Source organism: Juglans microcarpa x Juglans regia, chromosome 3D (genome assembly GCF_004785595.1).
Source record: "Juglans microcarpa x Juglans regia isolate MS1-56 chromosome 3D, Jm3101_v1.0, whole genome shotgun sequence".
NCBI classification, from domain to species: domain Eukaryota; kingdom Viridiplantae; phylum Streptophyta; class Magnoliopsida; order Fagales; family Juglandaceae; genus Juglans; species Juglans microcarpa x Juglans regia.
Genome location: NC_054598.1, coordinates 6,339,004 through 6,363,068, shown reverse-complemented (window position 1 = coordinate 6,363,068; position 24,065 = coordinate 6,339,004). Strand labels below are relative to the sequence as shown.

The 24,065-nt window shown below is 35.1% G+C and overlaps 3 protein-coding genes across 4 annotated transcripts; 1 reads left to right on the top strand and 2 right to left on the bottom strand.

Moving 5' to 3' along the window:
- The first annotated feature begins 1,090 nt into the window (after positions 1 to 1,090).
- Positions 1,091 to 3,916, top strand: LOC121254276. The gene is made up of 2 exons (XM_041154246.1): positions 1,091 to 1,540; positions 2,857 to 3,916. Exons 1-2 carry the CDS (start codon positions 1,229 to 1,231, stop codon positions 3,694 to 3,696), a joined length of 1,152 nt encoding a protein of 383 aa, XP_041010180.1. The 5' UTR covers positions 1,091 to 1,228; the 3' UTR covers positions 3,697 to 3,916.
- A 1,835-nt stretch (positions 3,917 to 5,751) lies between these two features.
- On the bottom strand, positions 5,752 to 9,642 carry LOC121254273 (CDP-diacylglycerol--inositol 3-phosphatidyltransferase 1). Of its 2 annotated transcripts, none has more exons than XM_041154243.1 (11): positions 9,510 to 9,642; positions 9,065 to 9,176; positions 8,466 to 8,550; positions 8,307 to 8,356; positions 7,629 to 7,668; positions 7,392 to 7,436; positions 7,229 to 7,294; positions 6,983 to 7,097; positions 6,847 to 6,903; positions 6,650 to 6,748; positions 5,752 to 6,124 (listed from the first exon to the last, which is right to left on the bottom strand). In XM_041154243.1, exons 2-11 carry the CDS (start codon positions 9,129 to 9,131, stop codon positions 6,065 to 6,067), a joined length of 684 nt encoding a protein of 227 aa, XP_041010177.1. In that variant the 5' UTR covers positions 9,132 to 9,176; positions 9,510 to 9,642; the 3' UTR covers positions 5,752 to 6,064. The 2 variants fall into 2 exon arrangements, with proteins under 2 accessions (XP_041010177.1, XP_041010178.1); XM_041154244.1 differs by lacking the exon at positions 9,510 to 9,642 and adding an exon at positions 9,364 to 9,500.
- A 2,263-nt stretch (positions 9,643 to 11,905) lies between these two features.
- LOC121254271 (probable BOI-related E3 ubiquitin-protein ligase 2) lies at positions 11,906 to 13,859 on the bottom strand. The gene is made up of 2 exons (XM_041154241.1): positions 12,821 to 13,859; positions 11,906 to 12,668 (listed from the first exon to the last, which is right to left on the bottom strand). Exons 1-2 carry the CDS (start codon positions 13,163 to 13,165, stop codon positions 12,135 to 12,137), a joined length of 879 nt encoding a protein of 292 aa, XP_041010175.1. The 5' UTR covers positions 13,166 to 13,859; the 3' UTR covers positions 11,906 to 12,134.
- Positions 13,860 to 24,065: the final 10,206 nt, after the last annotated feature.

Genomic DNA, 24,065 nt, shown 5'->3' with positions numbered 1-24,065 from the left:
AAAATTGAATATTCAATGATAAGACGAGGTTATTTGAGGAATGAAGCCAAAAGAAAATTCTTTTGAAGTCATTGCCGGCCAAACGAGGAAGCTTTCCATCTTGGCAACCCCTCATTGAAAGAAACAGATAAACGAGGAAATGGTGATGTTTGAGAAAGGGATCATTGGCGTTGAATAACATAGAGCCTAACAAGAAGTGGGGGTAGCAAAATTGAATAAATGAATGAGACATTACAAGAATTTTCTTATTTGTGTAGGGAGATAGCCGGCCACAATTATGCCCCCAAGTTTCTTTTGGACTGATGATGATAGCTGCCTAACACTTTTCTTAAAAGAAAAATGTTAGTATGTCGTCTATCTTTGTCTCTTTATATATTTAATTTTTTTACTTGATGATTAAGAAAGTGATTTTTAATATATTAATATATTTTTTATTTTTTAAAAATATTTAAATATGTTAAAAAAATATAAATAAAAAAAATTTTGTGCTAACGGACACGCCCAACAATCAAAGTTGAGCAGCACGGTAACACAACCCAACAAGTTATTGATTAGGTTTCATTATTATTATTATTATTATTATTTTGGAAGTTGGGGTTAGTAAATGATATAATTTAATTTGCTTGCAACTTGAACCAATAAAAAAAAATAGCTGAGAAAAATTTATGGAAACCAAATTGTCTTAACAATAGTATTGGCTGCCAATTTATTTGGTAATGTAGGTAAGATATTTCAATTTTGGGTAATAAATTGACTTAAACTTTAAGTTCCTCGTTGAATATAGTACAACTAAATCTTGAGGCACATCCAGTATACAATTCAAAGAACATTATAAACAGAAAACAAAGAAACAAAGAGTCAAGCACCACTCAAGTTATTTTGTATCTAAATGTATTTCAGAATTCTCTTATTTTTAAATGATTTTTTTTAATTTATTGTATAAGAGTTTTTTCATTGACGTGACAATTTTCCGTTGAAAATATACAGAAAAGTAAATTTTTATCGTAGTTTTTTTTTTTCCTTTCCTCATTGACTTTAGGTTAATAAATCAAAGTACTACAATATAAGCTAATATTATAATCTTGTGTTCAATTTTCGGTTGAACTTTCTATGCCACTTTATCCTCAACCACCTCTCTCGCATTCTCCCTCTCCTTCTCTCTCTCCGCAAAATCTTTTACCTCTCTCTAATTTCTCCACAGACGGAGGGGAGAGACACCAGAGAGGCCATGGAAAGGCTTCTGTACTCTTCTTCTCCAACCCCTTTCAAGCTCCACCCAAAACGTGCTCTCTTTGTCCCTCGATTCGGCGGGCTTGACTCCGCAAGACTTGGCTTTCTCCAAACAATTCCCTCCGATTCCAGACGGGTAAGCTCTTTCTCTTGCAAAAACGACGACCCATCTCCTTCTTCTTCTTTTTCATCGTTTGGATTGAGAAATTCACCAGCTCCGCCTTCTTCCCGGCTCGGCTCGCCAAATGGGCCGGTGCCAAAACCCCATCTTCTCAAACAGATCGCAGTTGGGGCAACTGAGCAACGAAAGGTATGATCTTTGTGCAAATATTTGTGTAAAACTTGTTTCTTGTCTAGTTTCTCTGTGTGGAGCTTTCTTTTACGATTGTATGTGATCATTGCTGCGATTATATGTTGCTATGTGTCAATTCTATGATGGTTGATAAGAAATGTGCTGTTTGGGTGCTGTGAAAACGGAGTGAGAAAGAAGAGAGTTTCAGTTATTATTCACATTTTCCTCTGGGACTTTTCATTCAGATGCCCTTTATTATAGATGTTTACCTCTCAAATCATTCGAATCAAGCTCAAGCTGGACTGAGGATTACGAAGATCTTTTTGGTTCTCTAAATGAGGAAAAGAGAAGGGAAATCCTTGATTTGGGTCTAGTTTACAGCCATTGAATTTGTCACCGTCTATCAGTGCCTTTACAATAATTAGTTCCTGAACTGTACAAGGTTTCCTGCATTATGGTTTTTGAGGTTTTGCATTGGGCGCTAGTTGGCGCAGCTCTTTGTGTTTGGACCGTTTTCAGTTCTTGTAAAAGAAAATTTGGGATTTTTTTTCATTACCATGTTTGAAATTCGTGAAGCAAGCTGACATTGGACTTTTACACACAAGTAGCCTTGAAGTGCAAACGATTGTTGGTATTGTCATTTTGCAACCAACTGACAAGTGTTAACTCTAACGTACCTAATATTATCGGAGGGTTTTTCAGAATCCTCATAAACAATGGTTTGTACTACAGATGGTCAATTATACTCCCATCTGATAAGGTCTGGTTTGGATAACAAGACACTCTCATCTCAATATTCAAACACCATAAACACAAACACTTTTCAATTTCAAATTTTCAAATTTTCAACTTTTTCATCTAATCATTACTTAATTATTATAATTTTTCTAAATTTCCAAACAAAACATAAAAAACAATTCTATTTTTTCAAATTTCAAAATAAAAATAATTTAATATTCTAACAATATTTTAATTTTATAATATTTTTATTCAACTTTTTCTCTCCTTTCCCAAAACCCCCATAAACATTTTAATTCAAATCATTTCACTATTATTCACAAACAATTTTACTATTATTTACAAATCATTTCACTGCTATTCACAGATTATCTCATCTCATCTCATCTCACTATCTAAACGAGGCCTTAATATTGTTAGTATTATTTGCAACCAACTGGTAAGTGGTAACTTTAAATTAGCTAGAATAATCATCTTTTTTTTAGAGGGTTTTCGAAATCCAAATACATAAATTATGTCTGAACTTCTTCTATTGGTCGATCATCCCAATTACTTGATGAAAATTACAAAATGTCCTCATTTTGAACACTTTGCAGGTAGCCACTACTGGAACGTTTATGGTAATCTCTGCTCTAATTATGATCGTACTCCAGCCAGTTTTTGCGCCGGCAGCTTTTGCAACCTTTCAAAGTGCAACTAAGGCGGGGGCTCCTGGTGCTGCTGCAGTTGGGGAAAGACTGATTCGGACTGAATTACTTAGTAGTGCTTGGACTGGTTTCTTTGCTGGTTGCTTACACACACTATCAGGACCTGACCACCTTGCTGCTTTGGCCCCACTCTCAATTGGTCGTAGCCGCATAGAAAGTGCTGCTGTTGGAGCCCTTTGGGGTTGTGGCCATGACGCTGGTCAGGTAATTTTTGGCTTGCTATTTCTACTCTTAAAGGATCGGCTTCACATTGAAGTAATCCGAACTTGGGGCACAAGAGTGGTGGCCATTACCTTACTTGTTATTGGTGCTATGGGCATTAGGGAAGCATCAGAAGTCCCCACTCCATGTGTTGCTTTAGAAAATGGCGAGTGTGATGTTGGTATTTATGAAGGGCTTGAAAACCCAACGGTTGGGAAGAAGAAGATTGGTTTTGCAACTTTTGCCACCGGAATTGTCCACGGGCTTCAGCCAGATGCATTGATGATGGTCTTGCCAGCACTTGCCTTGCCTTCTCGCATTGCTGGAGCTGCGTTTCTTATTATGTTCTTGCTCGGGACCGTCATTGCAATGGGAAGCTATACAGTGTTTATAGGTTCGTGTAGTCAAGCATTAAAGGACAAAGTTCCAAGAATAACTGAGAAACTCACATGGGCTTCTTCCCTTGTAGCAATTGCCCTTGGATTTGCCATACTCATTAGTCAGTTTTTTGGCTATAGCCTATATTAGTATCCCCTACCAACTTTCCATGATCCATATTTCGGAAGCATCCTTGTTTGTTTTAGTGAAAAGAGCTTAAAAAAAGAGTCAGCCAATTTGTTTGCGGCAAAAGTTACCGCATCTTGTATTAGTGAGAATCATCCTCTCTAATTTGTCTTCTTTGGCGTTTGAAGGTTGTAATCTTTACGTACAAACGAACCTGGTGCATTTGAAAACCTCTTTATGGTTCTTTTTTGTGGCAGATTTCAGATTGGTTATGCTCAATGTTTCACACAAATAGTGCTCTACTTTATTCAAGTTATTGTGTGTTTTGTACGGGCCTCGGTATAAAACATTTTCGACAGGCTAAAGCCGTCTGACCTTGTACCATCTCTAATATTCTTTAGGCCAATGGGCTTCCAATTTTGAGAGGAAAAAAAGAGGATAAAGAAAAAGAAAAAATGAAATCATGCGTTGACTAGCGGTACAATTTCTTTCAAGGAGAGACTTTCCTTTTTCTTTTTATGAACGTTGTGAGAGAGACTTCTTTTAAACACCTGCTCCTAGCTCAGCTGTGTGGTGGGTGCAGCAAGCATGCTGTATTGATTATCTCTGCTGTCTTCGAGTTGAATTGATTCTGGCGACTTTAAAAAAATATAGAGAAAACATGGAGATCAGACGGTTTGGTCTCCGGCCATAACCAGCCCTCCAATCCCATTCCGTCGTGTCAGTATGTTATGTGATTAATTATGCACTTGACTATACCAGATCTCATCCCTTACCTAAACTCCCCACTCATCCGTGCATTAAGCTTCGTAGGTTTGATTTTTAAATTTAAAAATTTTTACATGTCAAAAAGTAGCTCCATTCACTTTTCAAAATTTTTAATAAAATTTCATCTTTTTATGTAATTTTTAAACTTAATCTTTTACTTTTTGTATATGATAAAATGAGTATTATTTACTTTTTAAAATTTTCCAACAAAATATCTATCTTTTACGTATGTCAAAAAGAGCATCAATCACTTTTCAAAATTTTCAAACAAAACATGCACATGTGAAAGATGATAATTATATCATCTTTCAAAAATTTAAAATTCAAACTTTTACTCATATGATGCGCATGTGAAAAATGATAATCAATCATTTTTCAAAAATTTAAAATTCAAATTTTTAATTTTCAAATATATCATGCACATGTAGAAAATGTAATTTGATATTTTATGGAAAAAGATTAAGGGTGGTTTGAATTTAAAACTCAATTCAACTCATCTTATCATTTTTACATAAAATATAATTAACAATACAACTTTTTCAAATTTAAAAACAGTAATAATATTAAAAGATAATATGTTTAACAATATTTTATTCTACTATTAGAGCAATTAATTAACTGCTTTTCATTCTATTGTGCTACAAAATCTCTATCTTACGTGTAGCCAGCCTGTTGGTGGGCTTTTTTTCGCCCAACAGCAATAACATGAGATACTCAACTACAGTGATTATACAAAACTAATCACATAAATTGAAGTGATTTATTAGATTGTAAAGTTATTTTTATTGTAAAATACATATGACGGATTGAATGAAACTATATCAAATTGTGAGATTATTTTTGTATAATCTTTTTGTAACTATGTCACTCTGATAAGATTATGGGACAAGCACCCGAAGAGTGGTCAAAGATTTTCAGGACTCTTTGAAATGTGACAAGAATTGGTGTGCTACCGGTACTTTTATCGTTAGGCCTGATTTGAGGAATGCTCGATTCCTTCATTTGTCTATCATGGGTCTTTTCCAAATGAATCTCCATAAGAATGCTCATTCTCAGGGTCTCCTGCGAAACAGCGAGTCAAAAGCACTTAATACTCTCGGAACGAACGGCCTTTCTTCTAGGCAACACCGCCACATACTCGTACTCCTTGCGTTTGTATGCAGTTTTTGAGGAAAAATATTTGTCACCACTCACCATTGTCTCTAATTATTCATAAACAGGTATAACAAATATTCAGTCATTTATGGGGGAGGGGAAATGCCTTCGCAAAGCGTGTTCAGTAATAGTATCGTCAATATCAAGTTCCAGATGGGCAAATAGCACACAGGCTATGTGAATTAAATTATGGCATACAAACCGGATATAGACATCAACAAAGCTGGAAAAAGAATAAAGGATAAACAAAAGCAAAAGGCCAAAATGAAATGAGCAGTGAAAACCCGCATTCAGGCCAAGGATACACAAAGCATCATGGAGAGAAAGCGCTCTTCTAACAGTTACAAACTTGCTTCAATTTTTCAGAAGACCATTACCTAGAGATTCCATTAGCCTTTAGGGCAAGAATCAAAAACTAACTGGGCACTGAAGGCAGAACATAGTGACAGATATCAGCAGTAAAAAGACATTAGGGCTTCTGCTTTTTGTTGATGTCGTAAAGCACACATATATCAGCTGCTGTCTTCATCTGAAAGCATGAAATGATTTGTTTGTTTAATCTGACTGTTGAATAAGAGTCACGACCAAGTTGAATAACAACTAAGCATAAATATCAACTAGAGAATTTTCAGATGATTAAATGCAACATGTACCATGCATAGAAGGAGTTCTTCAAATTAGATCTCATAATCTTATCTACCAGGGAGCAAATGGGTGATAATAAGGCAACCAATGCAAAAAATTTACCACCACTATACACAATAAAGTCACCATTCACCAAGATCCCAGAAAGAATACGATATCACTTCAGCAAAAATAAAAAAAATAAAAAAGGATCTAATTATAAGTAATAACATTTCAATCATACTCAAACATTGGATTCTGAGCCATGCATTATGATTTTTGGCATAAAATAAATGAGGAAATGAATCTAGCATTGATCCTCTTCAGGAAAAGAAAGATGCTATTTTGCTTTTATAAATGTCTTGACTGTCAAAATATAATTTAGGTGGACAGGAGTTCTTCTAGAAGTTATAAAGACGTTGATAGTTACCTGTATGACATTAACAGCTTGCTTGATTGCCCATCCAAATAAACTCAAAACGAGTAGAAAAGAAAGAACTGGACTCTGTCTTGCAGAAGTCATCAACACCTAAAAGAGAGAATGATTTAATTTTGAAACTAATATAACCTGGGAAATCCTCCCTGAAATTTAAAATCTTTGACAACAGTAACTAAATTTGCACTTACATCCATCAAATTTTCAGTTTGATTCTCCGCAATAAGAAACAATATTATATAAAGGACCTGCAGACTTGAAAAGACAAATCAGGAGAAGGGTCTAGTTAATTCTCACCTAAACAGACTGACCAAAAGTAAAACTTACCTCACATGCAACACAACAATAGGCCATAAACATTCTGTTTCCGTAGTATGCCTTGAAGAGCCAATTAGAACTGTCTTTCACATCTTTATGACTAGCCTTGCCTAACAAGAAAGTACTGATCCAGCAACAGTAGAAAAATGTCCCAACATAAGAGAGTGCTGATTAGGATAAAAAACAATGCCATCCAGTAGATATGATCATAAAAGAATATAAACTTTGGGGGTGGGGATGGGGGCGGGGCCGTACCTGTACATTTGTAGCCAGTGGCTGGAAATATCCAAGGCAAGCAATGACAAGAAGACCAGCCCAGGCCTGCTTGAAATCCCCACCAAAAAGCTCAGATATGTATGCATATAAGTCTGAGCAATCTTCTTCAATGAAAGGTGAAAAATCTTATGATAAATCTTACCTGTATACTTGGGAAAGAATTACCAACAGACAAGCAGTGCTAATCCTGGGACATAAGACATAGTAATTACCATGAGCTGATACCTAAAATCAGATAATTCAACTTTTCCGTGGATGTTTACAACAGGAAGGATTATAATAAATAAGGGAAATAACTGAAGAAAACTCAGAACTGGTATATGATTCTGTTTAGATAGAAACAGAGAGCCAGAGAGAGAGGAAGAGTTCCAAAGATCACCTGTCTGTTATCATGTCCAAAACAGCTCCAAATGTTGAAACTGAATTACAAAAAAAATAAAAAATAATAAGTGAATTAAATGTTAAACCAAACCAAGAAGAAAAAAAGAGAAAAAGAATGTGAATTAAATGTTGCAGCTCATATATTTAATCAGCTAGTTGTATCATATTAAAGATCACATACATCATCGCATTATTATGCTCATTACAAGTTCTCTATCATAAGAAAGGCTATTGTCTAGCTATACACAACAAATTTTTGAACAAGTCTGTAAAAGCTGAATCTTTAAACGGGGTTGCCTCTTTCATTTTAGATTTATGCTCTATTCAGCTTCATATAAACACAAATTATACAATAAGGTTCAAATTAAAGCCATGATACCAAAATTTGAGGCTGCAAAGCAAAACAGAATGGCCAAAAATACCATGAGATACGAACCTAAGAGAGGAGCAATAGGATTTTTTTAGCCAAAACATGAGATTTCTAGTAAATTTGTTTTTTTAATTTAATTTCTTTGCAACTAGAGATAAAGACAAAGGCCATCTAGACTGACAGCGTAAATGATAGATTTAATTCACACATGGGATGCACATATTCGGTTCCATTTTGCTAAAGATAAAGTAATTGCCAATAGCTACTGAAGTAAAACATAGTTGGCAACGACAAACATTTCGCTACCTTGATTGAATTTGCGAGCACACCATCCATCCACCCCATCACATACAAAGCTGAGACCACATATCCAATCAATTAATGTTCCCAGTTTCACACAAGGTAATTAGGTAAAGAAAATGAAGCTTGAAACCAAAAGAAACCTCCCAAAGCGCTGGTTCTCACCTGAAGAAATAAAGAATGGAAAAAAGCCATTTGTTGGAGAAGCATTGGGCAAAAGCAATGCAGTTTATAATGATCCTTATGTACCCTGCATCCAATTAAGCGGTAATTCATACATAGGCAACATAAAAGAATTATTCAGTCATTTCTTCCAAAACAAATAGACTGCTAGAATCCAATTGGTGGTCGATAAATAGTTCAGTAGGAAAGGAAATCAAAACCTAGGATGGGTTTCCGTACTAAGTTGAACACTTAGCTTCGTTTGGTTACTCAACTCACCTCAACTCATCTCAACTCATCATTACAACTTTTTCAAATTCCAATACAAAATATAATAAACAATTCAACTTTTCAAATCTCAAAATAATAATAATATTAAAAAATAATATTCTAACAATATTTTATCATCTCAACTCAACTTAACTCAACCACGGTATTCAATTGCTACTTTCAGAGAATGGGGTCGAATCATCTCCAATTTAACTTTAAAAAAAAAAAAAAAAAACACAATTTCAGCAACCAAGATATGAGCATTCAATTGTCTAGCATTATATCCAGGAGCAAAACAAGAGAATAGTTCTCTAGTAGAATCAAATACTCACCAATGATATTGGGAATGTAGAGGTATACAGAGAGTTTTCCTGGGGTTGTAGTGGTCTTTTTCGCCATTGGAAGCTTCTCTCTACAACCTTACAATTGCATGAAAGGCATTGACTGCCAAATCAAAAACCCAGTACTCAACAATTAAATTCACACACAAAGTTAACGAATATTGGAATAGCTGCGCGTACAGAAATCAATGGGAAGCATTCAATTTTTGTGTTGGATTGCAATAGTCCCACCAATTAGAATGAACAATAATTTGAAAACAACTGGAAATAAAACGAGGAAATGGGTCCACCATTAATACTAATAGGACCCTCTTGATCGTGACCCAGATCTCTACCACGTGAGTAGGAGGTGGATTGCCCGCGTAACAAGATCTGGGTGAAGTAAACAAGCTAAGTTCGAAAAAAATTGGAGCAAGAGCAAAGAGAGGAAAGGAACCTGGGAAATTCGCAGCGAAGCCTCGCCTACGACCGCCTCGGCTGTGCGCTTACTATTTACTATGTTTTCTTTTTCTTTTCTTTTTTTTTTTTTAAAAAAAAATTATTCGGTTTTTTCGTCTTTTCCACTTTACGGACTTCGTGATTCGTTTTGTCCAGATGCCCAAAAAAGCAAAAGCAAACTGGCTTTTGGGCCTGGACTCAGAAAGCTAAGAATGTATTTGGGCCAGTTGGCCGGGGGTATCCTCACGAATGTTAGTTCCTCGCTAACAATGTGTCAATGTTAGTATGATAACAATAAAAAAATATATAATAATTTTCTTTTAGAAAATACAATATTGAAGTTTGATATGTTTTTTTAAGTGATCCAAGAGATAAAAACAAACTTCACAATAATCCCTGAAATAGGACTTATATATTAAGTGGTTCCTCCACCTCAGTTTTTTTAATCAATTATGAAAAATTGTTGACGTGGCCAAGAGCATGATGATTTGATGGCATGCAATTCGATTTTTTAGATAAAAATTTGGGTTCGAAACCTCCTATAGAAAGGGGGAAAAAAAAAATCAATGCGCATATTTGGTAAGCACATTTGATAGGCATTCTAGTATTGTCCAAAAGAAAAACCCGAAACAAATAAGATAGTCTAAGATGAAAAAAGAAAACATTAATATATCGCATTAGAAGTTAAGGGAATCCTCGATTGGAATTAGATTTTGAGTAGAGATCACCTTTAATAAAGTGAAAAATAAAAAATGTAAACAAGTTTTGAATGATTTTTCTTTTTCTTTTCCCTGTACTTCGTAGATTCGTCTCTGCCAGTAAACTAAGCAGTAAAACTTCTCTCCAAGATTCCTGTACTCTCTCTCTCTCTCTCTACGTATATATACAATGTATAAAAACTAAAAAACAAGGAAAGCAGAAAAGATAGCACAAACAATGGCAGGAAAAAAATAAAAAAAAGGGGTGGAAATCAAAGTCCCACCTTTGGTTTTCTCACTCAAAATCTTCAGAGACGGGGGACCCCCACACGTTTGCATGTCAAAGAAACAGCAAGGAAATATCATTTCATTCACACCCACACACACACACAAATAACACACGCGTAGAGGCAAGTCTGAATCAGAGAGAGGGGTGGGGGAGGCCCCAAAAGAACCCCACCACCATAAACAAACAATCCCACAGTCTAAAGCTGTACGGTGAATGGAAAGCAGAGAAGGCGCCAAATAAGGACGACTCCTGCTGGCATTACAAATCTCCTGTCAACTCTTCACCCACAACACCTACATATCTCAATCTACATAAATTACTCACCCCCCCCCCCCCCCCCCCCCCCCCCCCAAAACTCTATCTACTCCTTTTTCTCTGTCTTCATCTTTATATGTCAAGTGGGCTGTACTCATTTATCACGATTTGCATTCGTGTTTGTCTGATGGATTTGGTTTGAAACCAACTAATGGGTTCCAGCCAACGCATTTTGAAAGAATATACATAGCCTTAGTCGTATCAATTCAAAAACTATTGATGATAATGCAGAGATGACCAATCGATTGGGATTGAAAAGTACGTTTGATCACACTTCTTGTTATGTCCAAAACGGATAATCTTTGTATATAGTTTAAGTTGGAATATAGTGCCCAATGAACGGAGATAATCCCATTCACATTAATCTGCAATAAAGTAATGCATGTACGGTGCAGGGCTAGGTAATCAAAGCTTCCCAAGTTCAAAGCACGCATATCAAGCATTCTTCGTATCAGATGCATGGGTTACGTTATTGATTACACCCACTGAACAACACCATTTTTTCTGGTTTTTTTTTTTTTTTTAAAAACCTTTGCTTTCTTTCAACGCTTATATCTGACATCTGTCAATGACTAATAAACTGTACATGCTGTACGTTTTCTTAATAGTTAACTAACCCTGTAGTAGACAAAAGAAGGAAGACAAAGCAGACCACAGAGAAAAGAGCTAGAATTAAAAAAGGTTTTGCTATTAAAGAAGCAAATTTGGCTTGTTCTTACTTCCCTTCTCTTTTTTAATACTAGCAAAACTAAGAGGGGGTGGTGTCCCTTTCGTAGCTGTTGCAAAGTTTCTCAGCTAATCCTAGCTTGGCAGCACGCTTTTCACCCCCTTTTCAGAAACCCAAAATTATTTCTGCCCATTTATTAGGCATCTGTACGTTGGGGGTAGGATTGTTTTTTTTTTTTATGTGAAGTGTGAACATTGACAGGTTAATCTGACATTGCTTTCAATCCCTACTGTCACTTGTAAATTCAGCACTGTCAAATGCAAAATAATTGGTAAAATATGATATGAATAATCAAATCAAATTACCACGACTAAAAATGAAGTTGAAATGAAAAAAGAAAATGTAAAAAAGGTGAAAGGAGTAAATCCAGGAAAGGAAAAGATGCTCTGTACTATCCGTTCAGTTGATTTTTGGTTGTTTAAGGTACAACTTTAAATCTGAAAAACAGATACCTAAGGAGTAAAAATAAAAAGTTAAAAACTAAAAACAGTGCATGCGTCTAAGTTGGTACTGTTCATTCATCGTCCTCTGAACCAACCCAAGCATAGTTCGATGAGTTTTTCCTTTCTTTTTTACTTTTCTCGGGAATTTTGCCTAGGAAATCAAAGCCTCTATGCTAGCCTTCTTTGCCGTTCTGCAGACGGGGCAAGAATCGAGAAGAGCCTCACAAGCTTTGCATGAACAAAGGTGCCTGCAAGGAAGGAACAGCACGCACGAACTCCCAAAGTTACAGCCTTTGCACACCATTCTCGTTCTCGGTTCATCCTCAAACCATGCCTCTCTGTTTTGATGTGCTGCTGCTTCTTGCTCTATACTTTCACCACAGCAAGACTCCGCATCTTCTGCTCCATTGTTGAATCCACAAGGGACTCTTTCCAAAACCTGTTCTAGAGTGTTATTAAGAGATGCAACCATGGCTTCGTTTTCTTGGGCCACTCTCTGCCATGCTTGGTTCTCCGACTCCAATCTTCTCAATAAATCTTCAAGCTCCATTGTTCTATTAGCCGCTCGCGCAATTTCCTCATCCTTCTGTTTTAGCAAAATATATGATTTTGATTCGATTTTCTTCAACAGTCCTGCAAGTTGTTGCTTTCTCTGCTCTTGCAATACTGATCTCAGTCTCTCATTCTGCTTCCAGATGAAGAAATAAACCAATTAGAAATTAAGATCTGCTAAACATTTGACAAAACAAGAAGAAACCCAACGATCCAATTCCAACAATAATGTGGGAAAACAATAGAATTCTGGTCTGAAAATAATATGAAGGTGTTGTGTCTAACCTGTGCTCTGATATATTGATCTATCTCTTGCCTCTGTCCCTCAAAGTGAGAAGCTATGCTTTGAGAATACAGCATTGGTAGATGACTATTGTTGCCGATGGCATTGGTGTTGTCTTCCAAGGTAGAAGTTAGAGAACTGTTCTCAAAAAACAGGTTTTGATTCCTCTGCTGCTGATTTTGTAGCTGCTGCACGTGTTGTCGTTGTAATTGCTGTTTCTGTTGGGGATTGGAAAATATTTGATTGAACCCACCAAAACCACCACAACCATTGTCCATGACCCAATCCTGTGAGCCGCACAATGGAAACCCAAGATTCTCCGAATACAACTGCGCTTGAATGGCCATACTTGCAAAGAAAGCAACCCTCCAAGACCACAACTTCCAAAACGAAGAACAGACGGCACCAATTACCAAACCAAAACCAAACGATCAAAAACAAGACCCTCTTTCCTCAGATCTTTCTCAGCCCTTCTCTAACAGATGACCAAATGGGTTTGCTTCAATCCTATTGCTTGACTTGTCCTTGAAGAATAAAAGGGCTTCGATTTTTTTTTCTCTCTGCTTGTTCTCTGGTACAATGCTCTGGTTTTAAGGAACATGCAAAAAACAAACGTGGCGATGGGGAGAGTGCGGTACCTATATATATACTTTGGAAAATGAAGATGTGGTTAATATATAGTAGTAGATAATTCTGATTGAAATATAAAGTAGCTGAAAGCTTGAAAGGAAAAGAGAGACGGCCTAGGATACTGATATATAATATATATATATATATATCTATCTATCTATCTATCTCTCTCTCTATCTTTAACTTTTTCTTCCTCTTTTTTCTCTATCTTCCAAGGCTCTTAAGCATTAAAGAGAGATGTATGGGACGCGGTAAGCAACGACGTACACATGCAGATTTTGTGACTAAACTATCGGGTCAGAGATTTCGAGGGCGTTTGTTTTTGAATAAAGAAATTCAATTCCAAGTTGGGTATGGGTGAGAAACTCTCAGAGCCCCTGTGAATAAGTCAGTTCTCCTTTAAGAGAGAGAGAGAGAGATTTGTCAGGTTGGTCATCTGGAAAGTCTGAATAATAGGTTTTCTTTCTTTTTCTGTTAAACAAAATAATTTTAGTGTTTATTAAAAAATATATATATTTTAGGAATACTATATTTCATGCTGACCCGATAATCTGCGATTTAAACAGTATAATGAGATGAAATAATTTTAAATAAAATTTAATAATTAAATAAAATATTATTTTTTAATATTATTATTATTTTAAAAAATTAAATTATTTATTATATTTTATATAAAAATTTAAAAAAATTATAAGAATAAAATGAGATGAAATATTTCTACTGCCAAACGATGCTAAATATAAGCCGTATATTTTTCTTTTTAGGAACTTGAGTATAAGTATTTAAGGATTTATTTATCACTATTTTTTTGGAATTTTGACTCCAATAATTAACCAACACAAAATCTCATCTCGTCAAAACCTTCTCGAAATTGTTTCCCGATCACACTTATATTCTTTTAAGCAAATCCGAAATTTAAGATACAGGTTTCCAATTTAAATAAAGTACAAGACACATATATGATATAATATTAATTCATTACTAAATGTGCTAAAAATAATGTCATAAAATCTATAAAAAAAAAATTCTATTTCTTCCCTATAAAATAGGATTAAATTAAGTCCTTGTATTTTCCCCACATTTTACACCATTTTATTATATATATATATATATAAAAAAAAAAAAAAAAGTGGCATACAATCGATCAGCCTAGAATTGGTCTCTCTGAGAAAAATATTTTTACAAGTTCAGAACTGATGTTTAATATAAGAGCACTCTTATTGGATTAGTTAAAGTTAAATTACATTTTTGATAAATATAAGATGAATTTAAATTTTAACTATTATATTCATATAAGTCTCTATATTGGAATAACTATTTTTTATTATATGATAATAAAATAATAAAAGATGAATTTGACTTTGACTATTCACATTAAATCTCTACATTAGATTATGAAATTAATTTTAAAAATATTTAATAATTTCAAAAATATTTTAATTTTTTTAATTATGAAATTATTTTATTTTATCATATTTTACTATTCATAATATTATATATTAATTAGTAATCATATTCTAATTAAATTATGAGTTAAAAATAGAAATTAGAAAGACATTGATAGAAATTTCAAGAGAGAGAAACAAATGATATAAAATGAATTTGATGAATGAACAGTATCTTTCAAATTTAAAAATTACTTTAGAAGTTATTGTATTTGGAATATAGTTATTCTAATATGATATATTTGATGGTTTAATAGTTAAATTCTCATTAAATTTAACTTTTAATTAATCTAATGAGAGTGATCTAATAGAGACTGACTGCTCAAATATCATTTTCAAAACGACGGCTAAAGGGCATTAATCTCGACATGGATGCCTTATATTATGAGTCATGACATTGCTTTAGCCCAGAGAAACGTGTTGCAGAGGACTCTGTAATATTATGGAAAATAGATAGAAATTGTCCTTTGTCAATCTCATGTGCTATCTGCTTATTTTATATAATGCTGGAAAGATAGAGATAGATGCTTGTGTGTTTTATTATGTTTCCTCATTTTAAGTAGTTATATACAATACATTATTGAGATTGATCATTAAATATATTAACTACATATATTATCTGTTATCCTATAGAGGATCAAGATTTTTATTTTATTTTTATTTTCTTTAGCAACTACTTGACATATTAATACTGTAAACATTATTTAGAATTAAAAAAATACTGTTATTCGTCGTGATCTTATCATGTTTAGTCACACTTGATCAGCGTGTGCTATGTTTTAACGAGTGATGACTATATTCATATTTAATAAGTTTAAATAATATCTCTTCCAAAATTCATATTTTAAATATAAAAAATTATTCCCATAAGTCATTATTCACCACCTTACACCTTATGAAAAATATATTCACCCCTTATGAAAAGCTATAGGTGTAGAGCATGAGAGTGAATAATAACTGATACATAACATTTATCTTTGAGTATATACTAATGTTAGTCTTTAATTTATCTTTTTTTTTTTGTTCTTTTTAAATGGTTTGAATTTAGTCATCACTCATTAAAGTATGAGGAATGATATACATCAATTACTATTCGTTCACACATTTCATATTTATGATTTTTTCATAAGATATGAAGTGTAGGTTGGTGAATATATAGTGGATAAGAAAAAATTTTCATATTTAAAATATGAATTTTAGAAGAGATATTATTTGAACTAATTAAAGCTGCAGCTGTACAGATAAATGGTGTAAAGAAGCACCTATAATGCAAGACCAATAGAGTGGATTTAATTAAATAAGCCATGTTTTCATGACCAATACAAGTACACTGCAAATTCATGAGATCCACAGCATTCCATCAATGCTTATCATGAATGTATTGACAAGTCATCGGTCCCAATTAGTGATATGCTTTGATTTTTCAACACGAAACATGAAAGGCCCATTGTCCTACCTTGAGGAAAATGACCAGTATCAGGGCCAAACGTACCACATCAACATCTTTGTTCCCTCTATTTCCGCTTAAATACTCCCACAAATGGGAAATCATCATCTCTCTTTGCAGGCAACTTGCTTATCTTGTTGTCAAAGTCAGTCTAAATTAACATCATCATCCTTGTCTTTTTGCTGTTACTATACTTTTTATCTGGGTGTATTTGGTGTGTGATTTTCTTAACACTTTGGGTGGTTGAAACATGAAAGCAAGCAATGATCTCCGATCCATTCTTTTGACAAAAGATAGATGGTGTCCTATTCCATCCTTTGGATTTTCTCTGCAAGTTCCACCGCTCATTAAATTCATGATGATTTCCGTCAACTTAATCAATCTATCTAAACTGCTTTTTATTGGAATCATGTAACACTTGTCGAGTTTACAAAACCCATAAACAAGATGAGTTATTGGAGTGAAACCTAGTCTAACACAATTGACTCGAATTCGGGAAAAATCTACTCAGAACTTATTTACGAAAAATCCAGTCTAATTTGTTCTTGATCTTCTGTAGCAATTGTCATTTCTCATCATATCTGCTATTTATGAGATTTTTGTCAAGTTTCAATCCTTTCAGATATCCAGTCCTCTATATAAAACAAAGAATTCGATGCCCAGCTGTAGTCTGTATACTTATAAGAACATAGAACAAATGAACAGATCTTCATATATAGGAAAAAAAAGCATCCATAAAAATAGAGCTCTTGATGGGGAAAGAAAATCTGACATAGCATACGCAGATGTATTTGGTGTGTGGTTAGACAAAAACCTATGATTAAGGGTGATGGGAGATGAAAGATACCAAATAAAGTACCCTCAAAGAGAGACGGCAAAAGATTAGAATAAATATACGTACGTTAATGTGAATAATCTATCCTCAGCGCGATCTGCAATGAATATAGACCGTGTAAATCTTGTCGGTTGTGCTGTATTGAGGGTCACTTTCTCTGTTTCTCTTGAATTCTGAGCTCCTTGATCACTCTTCCATTTGTAGTACTAGAGAAGCATATAATACTTACGTTTCTCAATGGCCAACAAACACCTCCACTGGGAAAGTCACGGCCCCACGTTGGACGGTACCATGTCATCAGGATTTCAAAGGTCCACAAGCAGAAAAAAGTCCTTGGAAAAACTCCCTGTTACATTTCCCTAGGTCTTTGAAAACGATCATCATCAATTTTTTGAAAGCAATATGGCATAGTTTCCCGTTTGCATGCGATTTGAGAAGCAGATAGGAAAGGGGAGAGAGAGAGAGAGAGCGCACATACGGTTGTGGGTGGTGGACCCACGTGCAGCCCACCAACCCTGACCAAATGAGCCCCTTTCATTTCTGCAACAGGTGTGCAATCCATGTGAATTCACCTCGCTCTCTCTCTCTCTCTCTCTCTCTACATTGACTATGTAGTTTTCCCTTCTTTTTTTTTTTTTTTTTTTGGTTCTTTAATGAAAGACCAGGTTTTTATTACCATTGTTAAAGATGAGGAGGTGCAAGAATCCAAAACCCATGTCTCGTATTTGATTGACAAAGTCTTTTCTGCAACTCCCCAACTACTTCGCTTTGTTTTTCTTGCTTTTGGCAAAGTGATATGGATGCACTGCCGTGACTCTCACTTCCGATGATAGGTCAACCCCACCAAACTGTTTTGAATTTCATATTGGATTTGATGGAGAAGTTCCTAAGATTCTGGTCTGATTTTTTCAATAAGATTTGAAGTTTTATGCTAGTGGTTTTAGAAAGCATAATAATTGCCTAAGCGTGGGGGTTGAGGACCAATCTGATTGATAAAAACAGTAATTTTGACAAAAGCCTCCCACAAATCAAGGAGCGAGAAGTTTTGTGAACAAAGCATATTATGTTACACCTATAATATCATAATTGCGTGCATCAACTTTTTGAATAAAACCACCCACGGCCCACCCCAGCTCTAAACTTTCTGCGATTTTGCTTATAAGGACTATGACAATTAGGGTGTTCATATCTTGCCGAAAGTCCTTTGGAGAATTACAGAAGCAAGGAAATCTTGTGTTTGTTGGAAATTAAGCACTACTCGTGCATTTCGTTGAAGTTTCTTTCAAGTTCTTCCAAAACCCTATTTATTGAAACCATTCTCCTGTATATGACCCACGTCCCCGGCCCCAAAGAGAAAAGAACGAAGGAAAAAAAAACGGGGAAAGAATCATCGACACGATTCACTTGCCGCTCAAACTCAATCACTAGCATCTGGGGGACATAACAATCCAAAGATCGCAGATAATCACACTTTATTCAGAACCATGCCTGCTTTTTCATAAGACAGTAATCCATTACCCAAGTCTTTTTTAACAAAAATGCTATTCGATCCCGACAATTTTTTTTTTACTTAATAATTAAAGAAATTTTTTTTTAATAATACTATTAATTTTTTTAAAAAAATATATTTAAAGATATAAAAAATAATTATTTTTATTTTGATCTTTATCGGCACCTGTCTCGTGCTATATTGCTCTTTTTTAACTGTGTTAAGTGATGACGGGCTCTGAAAGGACAGGAGGCAGGGAGGGGGGGGTCGGAAAGGGCAATTGTCGTGAGGTTACCAAGGCACCAAAGCTAGCTGGTCTCGTGCAATATAATGGCAAAATACTTCCAGCTTGTGACCCACCACAAGAAACTAAATAAACAAATGAAAATAAATAAATGAAAAAGATCAAAGGCTAGGTCCCAGCCTGACCAGCTGACCCTGTGTGATCATGAGAGAGACTTTCCATATGATGTTCGACTCGTCGGTATGTGGACCAATTTAAGTAGGCTTACGATAAATCCATCGAATGGGAATGAATTATATATCTCAAGGTATATATGTACTCTTTTTTTTTTTATAAAATAAATATAACTATTCGTTAAGAGAGAACTTATAAAGTTGATTTAAAAAATAAATTAATTACAATCGATAATAATTTTTAAGTACACTTTCGTGATTGACATGGTTTAGTAGATGATAAATTTTTAAAGATTTAAATCTTAGAGAAAATATCGTATCTGTCCACGACAGATAAGATATATATATAGTCTTACGTTCATAACAATCGGCAATTTTTTTCTTTTGTTTTGTTTGTTTAACCCAGCAGCTTGTTTCATGTCTCTGTTAATGCGATAAATTTTTAAAGACTTAAATCTTAGAGAAAATATCATATCTGTCCACGACAGATAAGATATATATATAGTCTTACGTTCATAACAATCGGCAATTTTTTTTCTTTTGTTTTGTTTGTTTAACCCAGCAGCTTGTTTCATGTCTCTGTTAATGCAAAACGTACAGCCATTGATATTTGCTTTGGGGCGGTTTATTTAAATATTTAAATAGTTAGTCAATTTTGGCGCTGGAGGGTGGAGACGTCATTTAATAATTAATAAACAACAAAAACTTGGTCATATATATATATATATAGTAGTTATATTTGATATATATAGTATATATTACACTAATGCATGGATTCCCATTTTATATCATGTTTAATTATTAATATTATTTGTGAATCATCGATAGGAGGACGGTAGAATATGATGATCATCATATTGTTTGCATGGGATCGAGATCAACGACATGGTAAAAGAGTTCAGAAGGAGAGAAGAAATTTAAGGCCAATTAAAACAAGGGGCCTCGATCGCTCCCCAGCTTAATTATCGCAAACCTATTGAAAAGCAAGGGAAGCCTACTGGATGATCAGTACTAGCTAATGGAGACTGAGGCCAGAAAGAAAGAAAGTATTTATTTCAACGATGGAAATACAATATAAGAGTTAGGACATGCATTCAAAATGTATTGGGAAGTAGTACTAATATTTCCTTTCTGAAACTGATCAGTACTGCATGCGACAGCTAAATTTACGCCGCGCATTAGGAGTTGGGGAAGCTTTTCTTTTGTTTTACAACCCCACCCCCCGTCGCGGCGACCTCATGTATAAGTAAAACATAAAACAACCCCGGCCATCGTTGTCTTTTATCGTGCCAAGTAAAAGATCAGTAACCGGTATTGCTTATCCCTTTGTAATTTTTACCACTTTTTTTTCCAGTCTTTTCCGTGTATAAAAAAGGTGATAGCTAGCTAGACTTCAAACATGAGAAAACCTCTTGAAATTTTAGCCATCATCACTTTATTCATGTTTTTCTTTTATCTCCTTTATCTTTTACGTACGTGTTTGGGCCATGACGCCTCTCTCGTGACGGCAAGTGACTAATTAAAGAAATATAAAATAAACGGAAGGGATCTGATCATTTTCTTCCTTACGTTGCTGCCTTCTTATAGCTTCCCTCCCTGATTCCATAAAGAAATTAAAGAGAGTTGGTTAATGTGATAAGTCAGGTTGATTACATTTTTAATTATTATTCTTATTTTTTTGAAACATTGGAGAGTGGAGACCCGATCGACACACGGAAGCCATGTGAATTATCTTTGGTGGGGAGTTCCATATAATCGTGATATCCCATTGATGTTCCCTTGCTATATATGTGGTCTTTTTCTTCGCTTGAAACCACAAAAGAAAGAAAAAAGAAAAGGCGCTTTGGAGTGCTTCTCGTGCAACTTTGACTAGGGTGGCCGGGTTGATCTTGTTATCTGTTCTGGCTGCATGGGTCAGTGCGTGGGATGTGGATGACTGTGGAACATTGAATTATTATCGATCTATAAACAAACAGTACTAGTACTGATCATCCGCTTGTGCATCTACCTAGCTAACGTGTGCTTTTTCTAAAGCGCAATAATAATTTATCTGCCTTTTCCACTCTTGACTTGTTCTTGTTTCCAAGAAGCCCACCTCCAACTACACCATCACTTATTTATTTTCTGACTACTTGTACGTCTTTTTTTCCACCCCTTCTACGAATTGTAGCTGCTGCTGCTGCGCGCTTCTCGTGGAGTACTAGACGGACAAGAAAAGATCATATATACGAAGATGCACTATTCAAATTATGACCAATCTAGCCAGCTTGGCCTCAATATATATATATACAAAAATACTATTTGTACTGTAAAAAATTTATAAAAAATTTACTTCTACCTATATCAATTATTGATATACTGATAATTATAAAATTTAAAATTAAAACTGACCAAATGAATTTTATAAATAAAAGTGTAAATGTAAATAAAAATGGTAAGACATATATATGATATATATATTTATATATATCTACTCTTCTAATAATGACAAGAAGTAACTTCTGCTTGAATCCAGGAATAGACTGGCTCTAAAATCTACCAAAGAAAAAAAAAAACAGTTTAGAAATAGGAATATTGTAAGACGTACATAGACAATCGAACAAGGGAAAAATGGCTTAAACAAGCTGTCACAGCAAAAGCTTATTTCGCATGAACAAAGTGTATCGAAAATAAAGGTCAACAAATGTACGAGTATTAATAAAAAAGAAAAAAAATCAATGAAAATCGCCTTTCGTGCGATTAACCTCGAATATCTCACATTTAAGTTGATTTTGTTTGCAACATGCAATTGTTAATTAATTTATATGCGATCTGCTCCCTAGCTAGCTAGTCGCTAAAAAATGTATAGATCAACTGTTCATTGTTCATTTAAGTTATACGTACGAGGATGATGATCAAGTTCCCAACTATGAAATTAGTAACGCGCGCGTTAACTATACTTTCGATCGGTAGCAATATTATACAAGAAAACATGATGATCTTCATTAATTAATTTGTTATGTTTCCATGAAAATAAATATCTGTATTTTATTAAGAATTCCCAAGATCATGACTAAGAAAGAAGAAAAGAAGAGAGATTTCTTCCTTCTTCTTCTTCTTCTTCTTCTTCCTTGCCTTTCTAATTAGTAATTGCCATCCTTCTCGACTTTGAAAAAGAATATTACGAGCGAAGTAAAAGATCAGGGAGTAAAAATAATCAATGGCATGTCGAAACTGTAATTAATTAGGACGATCGTTGTTTCTTGAGCTTTGCTCGATCGTATCATATGGTTTTAATTATTTGAAAACGGCAAACGTTTGACAAGACAATACCAAATTTAATACATGGGAGTACGTACATTGCATCGTGTCATTTATTGATGTTTATAGCTATCCGTTGAGATCAGGAATGTGACAAAAAGATGGTTGTAAGATTTGGGCATGTAAATGTATTTTGTTTAATTAAGAAAAAAAAAAAAGGCAAGGGAACACTTATGTAATTTTAGTAAGACTAGAAGTCGATTGTTCCTCTGAAGGGAGAAAATCCCTTACGCCGGGCCAAATAATGGGCCCAAGGCGCAACAGTGGCTATATGGTTTAGGGTAAATTGGGCCAAGTGCAGGGCTTGGCCATGTCACCTGGTCTGGGCAAAACAGGTAATACTTAGTTCAAAGCTCGGGTAGGAAATCAGGGTTGGGCCATACTGACGGGGCAAAAGATATGGGCAAAGTTTGGGAGAGAAGGACATTGCGCATATCACCAGATGGAAGAGACCCGAGACATAAAGCATGCCGCATTCAATGCGGCCCAGGACAAAAACCATGATGCATTAAATGCGGCCCAGAGCAGAAGGCGTGTCGCATTCAATGCAATTCAGAGTAGAAGGCGTGCTGCATTTAATGCAGCCCAGAGCAGCAACTAGGCCACATTCAATTCAACCCAAGGTTCGAGCAATGTACAGTAAGCTTGAGACCTCTGCAGCTCAGCAAGGTAACGACATTGGAGCCGCTCGGTGAATCAACATCACAAGCGTATTATCCTCTGCTATGCAACACCCTGCTATGGTGTGGGCCTGGTCGGTAACTATAAATAAAGGTCCAACCCACAACATACTAGGTAATCGGTCAATCTATCACTAGCACTTTACATTATCATTCTTTGACTATTATTTATTATCTTATTCACCGTACTAACTTAAGAATCAAAAGATCAACGGATCCCAAGGTCCCCCTATAGTGACTATGCAGGTGATCACTCGTATACCAGGAGTGTGAAATTGCCCAGGCCCACAAAACACGACATCAATAGTTTCAATTTGGATGAAAACACCAATCACCGGAAAATTCAGAAAAATGACTTTTTTATATATATAGAGAGTGAATCAAGAACTGTATTCTTCGAAACTTCCAAAGGGAAACTTAGGCTTTGGTAATGTCTGATGTCCCAGTCTCATGATCAAACAATATAAACAATTAATCTCTGACGTGCATGTGATGGAGTGCATGTCTATCTGGACGGACTGAGCAATTAAATTTTTTATAGTATCAAACAACATGGAAAATGATGCATATAGATCCTAGGACAACCCGACGTGGATTGATCCTCGTAAATATCTATATATATAGATTAATTATATTGATGAACGATTAATTAAGCACTATAAGACGTGGCGTGCATGCAAATGTGGAGCCAAATTAATATATAATTAAAAAATCATGATTTTTACTAATACTTGAGCGATTCTCTTCATCTCCCTTCAATGTTTGGGTTTCACGCCTGGGAAGTTTGGCACGACAAGGTTAAAAACAAACGACAGGCTGCTATATATATTTCCATCAACTAGCAGCCCCGGGCCATGATCTGCTGCTTATTACTGAGAAAGTTGGAAATTTGTTGGACTGAGTGAGCTGGAACCGAGCCCATCTTTTTGGGTTCGGAAAATAAGCCCTGAACTATAAAGCCGTGTAGGCCTAAATGACGCCCAGGCCCGTGCTTAGAACTTGCG